The sequence below is a fragment of the Sitodiplosis mosellana genome, unplaced genomic scaffold (assembly GCF_009176505.1).
Source record: "Sitodiplosis mosellana isolate CC-2019 unplaced genomic scaffold, AAFC_SMos_1.0 Smas_scaffold_3, whole genome shotgun sequence".
In the NCBI taxonomy this organism is placed as follows: Eukaryota; Metazoa; Arthropoda; class Insecta; order Diptera; family Cecidomyiidae; genus Sitodiplosis; species Sitodiplosis mosellana.
The window spans coordinates 659,065-665,629 of record NW_022595246.1 but is presented as its reverse complement, the minus strand read 5'-3'; the positions used below and the strand labels follow the sequence as shown (position 1 = coordinate 665,629).

Below are 6,565 nucleotides of genomic sequence, written 5' to 3'. Positions count from 1 at the left end.
CTACCAATCCAATGAAAACGTCTACATAACCATTGTCGAAGACAAAAATATCGTTGCCCAAATGTCAAATTCATGTGGCAGGCTTCTCGTGAAAAATCATGGGTTGTTTGTCTGGAATACCTCATGGAACGTAGCATTGCAAGAGTACGTAAAAGCATTAGTTGTTAACATCCTCGTCTAATACCATTGATTTTATATGTAAAATAACAAAAAGAAACGATAAAAGTGACCTCTCGTAGCGGCACAGTTGAAACTAACGAAACAAACACAATTGAACATGTCATTTTCATGTTCAGTGTTGGTTCTGTTGTTTAACGTATAGCCGGAGAGAGATGTCTACAGCTTAGTGGCGTTGGATGACATTCAACACCCATGGTTGTTAAATCTGCTAGCATTTGTCAATTGTTTATCATTTGTTGCATCCACATTTCAGATGTGAATGTTTGGAATCGTTGTTTGAGCTGCGTGTAAAGGAAAGAGCATGTCCAATCAACTGTGATGAACGCCGTAGCTAAAGTCCCAGTGAATGCCGAGCATTTCCAGCTTAGATTTTTTCTTAAAATATTTTGCTGACATTGTCAAACGCAAAGGGACGACACGTTTTGACGAAGTCTACGGCGAACTCATGAACTATCGAAAAGTCAATACAAAATGATACGAGAGTTCGTGGCGCTGCGAGCGCTCAAATGATGTTTGTACTGAAGTGTCGTCAGCTTGGTCAAACGAGTTTATCATTGAAAATAAATATTTTTCATCAGAGCGAAGAAAAATGTATTTTGTAAATAATTCCGACCAGAGATGGTATTGAACGTAATTCAATAGGATTATAAGATGACGCTTTCCGTTTATATTTTTTCTCAAGTTATTCAGCATTTTTGAATAGAGCGAAAGTTATGGTTATCATTTTCCTATGATCATTCGCTATTTTTTACACGCCTAAAGAGGGTGTCGAACAATTGAGATAACAATAGGTGTGTTCTTTTGTTTCGTATTGTTAAATGTTTCAGGTTCAGTGGTCATCTTGTAACATTTTCAGTACACAAGATCATGCAGCAGCAATTTTCACTGACAGTTGATGAACCAAGCTGTTTTTACGGCCTTTACAATGCCATATTTTCAATAAATTTGGTTGGATCATCTGTAATTTACGAACAATATTTAAAGTATAACAATGAGAATTTTTTCTTTACTATCACAAGAGAAACTGATCTAAAATGCATGAAATACGGTTTCAGATATATGAAAATACCTACTTATAGAGGAGAGAAATATTTTAGAGAATGTTACAGCGTTGATGAATACCCGATGGTCAATCAATAGATTTGAGAGCTGCTTTTGCGTGTACTTCGCTAATTTTTGCCTCTTATCCTCAAAAACTCACTTGTGCTGTTCAGTACTCAGTGCAAAGATATCTCAGATTGAAAATATTGTGAATTTAAAATTAAAAAAGAGCAAAAAGCGGTATATATTTTACGATATGCTCATATTTTGTACAATAACGAAGTCTCTAATTCGAAGGAGTTGCATTTTGGTCAAGAATTATCATCATATTGTTTGCAATAAAAACGCTATTATTCAGTTATATTGCCATAAATACACTAATGACAGTAAAATTGCGTACAATCATAAATAATCTGAGAACATTAGAAAATAAAGCTCAAAACCCCCTGAAGCGATAGTTCAACATATACAATTAGCAAGGAACATAATGTACTTAAAATTATCAATAAAAATAAAAATCAGTGAATTGCAAACGCAGAAAAATGAAATCAGTGAGTAAAACAGTTTTTATAGTGAATTTTCCAAAGTTGAAGGTCGTCGTTTACGTAAGGTTTCGACGTCTTTCTTCCGACCTACGATAGAAAAATACCACAAGTTTTTGATTGCAACAATTGCGATCGCAATCAAAATCTATGTCACATTTGATTTACCTTTATTTATTGATCGGCTATTAATGTTGATACGATGTGCTTTATTGGATTTGCCGCTGTTGTCTTCATCGATTTGAAATGAATACTTTCCATTTGTACGGTTGGAAAAACCATTTTCGGTGTGTCGATCAACGGTTTTGTGGCATGGCCCAAGGAGTTGTGACTGTTTCATGAAGTCTTCGAGAAGCCATTCTGTTGAAGAAAATGAAGGGAAAGATAAAATTAAATTCTTCGGAAATAACCGTCAGATATCAAATGCAGAATGTTGTAGGGGCGTCAACTTGACACCATCAAGAATCTAGAACAAAATAAAGTCAAAAATTCACATCTATTTACCATTGTTTTCCGTGATTCGTGTTATGTTAGCCAGAAGAAACTCTTTATCTTTTGCTTCGATGTACAACATCTCTTTGAGCAATTTCACCATTTCAATGCGGGCTTTCGATTTTGAGCGCAAATAGTAAACAAGAACACTGAAACCACAGAAAATTATGATGAAGTTTACGGATCTTTATGATTATTTAGATCTGTAAAGTCATTATTTCAAAGAGTCAATTACCATAAAGTCAGCAAAAGTAATCCGATCGCTGCTGGCCGAACTAGGAACATAAATAATTGCCACAGGAAATGATTCTGAAAAGGAGTTGTGTATTTTCAAGTAAAGAAAACATCTGGTAAAGTCTAGGCTTATCAATAATACCTCTTGCATCTTCAAAATATCCCCTCGAAGAACATGAAACATATAAACATGGTTGCGAAACGGTCCACACATTTTGCTCACGTTCATTCTGAAAAGGAGTCGTTTTTTAGTTAAAACTTGGTTCTACTCATAGGTAATCAATTCTGAGGCAAAAACCTGAGATTAACACTTACTGAGTCAAGATATAAAAATATATAACGATGACAATGGTTAAAGAAACAAACATCATTGCTAAAAATAGAGTAAATGTTTGCGATGAGCGCCAAAGCTTCGACGGCGGCTTACAAAAGTTGATCAAGACCAGTTTCTGCGAAGAATATTTAAAAATGTATTGTTATTCGGTAATAGAAGTTGTTTGAAATCTAATAGAGAACACAATTGACTGGCATTAAGACAATTGCCATAAAGATGATTGTGTTGATTTTCGATTTCTTATAGAAGGACTTTCAAATTCGTTTCAATTTGATTTAAAAATGTATTTTTCTTCTAAAACATCTCTGTACAAACCTTCAAATAAAACGTGACAATCATTTTGAGAACAATAACAGCAGAAAGAGGAGGTGAAAAGAAAATTCCGATCCACAGAAGCGTTTGATTGAAAATCAATCCAAGACAACCACGTGATATATTGAATTCGGAGAGTCCAATCCAACTCCAAACATATTTATAAACCAAAAACCTAATCAGCCGAAATATCGTACCAATGCAGACGACAAACATAAATTCGATTACGATAAGGCGATAAATGTTTTGTGCAATCCACGTTTCCCAGCATTTCTATGAAAATATTTTGTGTAGCGTTAGTTTAATTGTAGAGTAAAACATTGAAAGTGAAGAGTAATCCAGTAAAAAGAGAGTAAAAGTAAACCAGAAGAAAGCATTACCTTCTCATCCACATTCGATAGCCAAAACCATGCCAGCGCCGTGATTATGACTATGTTCAACATATAATTGCGAATGAGAGCTATATGCAACTGAGATCGTGGTGACCTGTACATACGGACGGTTTTCATTTCCAAGCTGAAAAATGTAACATAAACGTGGGTATAAAAAATAATAATTTTCATGTAACCAAATACTCACTATCCTAAAAATTCAAACAGAAATTGGCATAGCAAGAGTCCAAGAACTGCTACGGTTGGCAAAAACAACGGGACATCGTTTATATAAGAGAAGAACTCATCTTTTACATCGAAATACTGTATGAAATGGAAGAGGGAAAAATTGTGATTTAGTGTTTAAAATTGAGTTGATAAAAGTAGAGAGTCTATCTAAGATAGACAACTTCACTTGAGAAGAATAAAGTATCTCCAATTAAAATTTCTCTTTCAACTGCTGAAACCAATAATAAGAAAAATCTGTTCCTTATTAACAAGAATGGTTTTGCTAAGGGCTACTTCAATCCAAAAAAATACGAGTACCAACCTCAACGACATCCGCTATGAAAACAATTGAGCTGCCGATAATGATTAAAACAACAATGACAAACATCCAAATCACAGTGTGTATGATGTACCCGCAAATCTTTTGTTGCATCGATAGGAAGCACTCATTCTCATAAATTTCATGAACAATTGATTTCAATTCCAAAAAAATATTGTAATGTTTCATGTCAGCCGCTCTTTGGTTTGATATACCAAAATCCCATGAACAGAACAATTTATGAGCGCGCAAAACTTCTCCACCAGATGTTGCAATAAAACTTTTGCGATAAGATTCAGCCGTCCTACGGTGGTAATGAATGAAATGTTTTCCGGTCATAAATGGTGTAGTGTAAAAATAAACGAACACGCCGCGAGTACTCACGTTATCGAAAATGTGATGAATGTGACTGCATAGAAGCACATCATCGTCATTAAATAGGCGAACGGTAAACTATACGTACTGCTTCCATATAGTTTGATGCGCTGATCTGTGTATGCTCCATAAAACAAGGTGGAATTCTCCAAGGAACCCTAAAACATCGAATTATGATGAGTGCTATCTTATGTTTTGAGTAAAAAATGTTCGACTTTGACGTGGGTACAACACCAAAATGTGTGTGTGAGAGTACAACAATCAAAAATAAAGGAACTAATATCACATGTATGCATGCACTACAAACTAAAAATGGGGGCGAAATGGTATTGGATCATTTTGTGTTCAGAACAATATTTATTTTCCACAGGCCCGTTCAGGCAGGACAAACATCGAGAAGCGTTAAATTTCGATTCATTTTTTTACCTGTTCCAATCGCATTGTTTTCTAATTTGTGTCAAATTGTGCACGTGATCTTTAAATGCAATGTGATAGCCGGCTTCAGACAAAATAAATTTTAATACAAAATAATTTTCGTGATCGATTGTATGTCTTTTGATTTCTAAATATTCAAAAAGATGACAATTTGCGAACAGATAAAACAAATTTACCTCTGCTGTGAACAAATCGACAATATTGATTTCTTCATGCAGTTTATCCGTGTTCACAATGCGAGATCTTGGATAAGTCTCTGGTTTCTGTTGAATATAATCATTCAACAGTTGCGGAAGAACAATAAACCTGTTTGAAGATGGAAAAAAAGTTAATTTTCAAACCGAAATCTTTCAAAACAAATTGAACTGCCTTACAAAAATGTGACTATCATGAGAAGTAAATTGATCACAAAGAGAAAACGGAAGAAACGGAAATAAGTTTCGGCGCCGGCACCAAAATGTCCTTCGATTTCTTTCATCGAATCGTTCCACAATCGCAAATTTCGCATGGAATTCCGCACCATTAGCTTGGATTTGGTCGAAAACAACCCAAACACATGTAGAGCGCGTTTCCAACGATTTATACCCATGCGATGACTGCGTTCTCTCACGATGTGCAACACATTCGATTTGATTTGCCGCTTAATTGACAGCGATTGTGGCAGAGCTCGTAATGTTTTACTGTGAACAAATGGGTTTTTGGTTAAATAAATGGACTTTGTTTAGCTTTTTGAATTGAATAATCTTACTTTCGAATTTGTGTAGCGGTTGCACTGTCTTCCATCAAATAATCGTATTGTTCAATTTCCTGTACAAATTGCTCAAACTCGGATTCGTTGTCAACAATCCGATGAAGTTGACCGTCCAATGACAGAGCGGTTGGTACTATTTTGTCGTAAAAAAATGAATAGGTCCGTGAATTATTGCTATTTTTCCGGCAATGACAAGGTCCAACTTACACCTTTGTAAACGAGAAGGCATCATGTTGATGGTTCTGTTTTGCCGTGATTTCGACGCACTCGTCAACGATTGCGACCATCTTCGAACATTCTAAAAATAAATTAAATGTTATGAAAACTGAACGAAGTCCAAAATATACACATATTTACCCCTCTGGAAGCACCCGATGAATTCAAATTGGATGGACTCAGTGAACGGAGAAATGAGACCCTGCGATTGATTCCATTGTTGTTATTATTTATGAAAGAGGTATCAGTCTCTTCATCGGAATTAAGATCACCCGATTGTTTAGTGATACTCCTGTAGATTGGCGATGCCTCTGAGTCCGTATCCATCGATGGCGATGATGTTGTAATAATTGGAATCTCGAAGAAAACTTCTGGATCAACCGTGCTCTTTTTGGTATTATGACCATTGCTTTTGTTCATAATTTTAACATTAAATTTAGTTCAAGCAGTTGATGTGCACTACTTGAAACACACTACACACATCAGCTGTATTTTAAGTAATGCCGTAGTCTTTCCTTCTTGCTAACATAGGAACTGTGAAATTTATAACACACTTTGTCTCAAATCAATACGTTGAACTTATTTTTTTGGATGAAAAAAAGCAAACAATAATAGAAAACAAACAAAATGTTGAAGAATGTCTGCAATGAAGAAAAGAAGAAAAACTCACACAAAACTGACATTAGTCACAATGCTCAGCTGACAATAAGTGACATTTGAATCTGAGTGACATTT

The 6,565-nt window shown here is 35.2% G+C and overlaps 1 protein-coding gene across 1 annotated transcript; it reads right to left on the bottom strand.

The window, feature by feature from the left end:
• Positions 1-1,434: 1,434 nt before the first annotated feature.
• On the bottom strand, positions 1,435-6,541 carry LOC129565556 (transmembrane channel-like protein 7). The gene is made up of 16 exons (XM_055440555.1): positions 5,972-6,541; positions 5,822-5,912; positions 5,612-5,747; positions 5,238-5,543; positions 5,040-5,169; positions 4,438-4,586; positions 4,057-4,357; positions 3,715-3,830; positions 3,516-3,651; positions 3,139-3,408; positions 2,805-2,938; positions 2,632-2,719; positions 2,491-2,564; positions 2,268-2,404; positions 1,932-2,123; positions 1,435-1,853 (listed from the first exon to the last, which is right to left on the bottom strand). The coding sequence occupies exons 1-16, from the start codon at positions 6,248-6,250 to the stop codon at positions 1,789-1,791; spliced, it is 2,604 nt and encodes an 867-aa protein (XP_055296530.1). The 5' UTR covers positions 6,251-6,541; the 3' UTR covers positions 1,435-1,788.
• Positions 6,542-6,565: the final 24 nt, after the last annotated feature.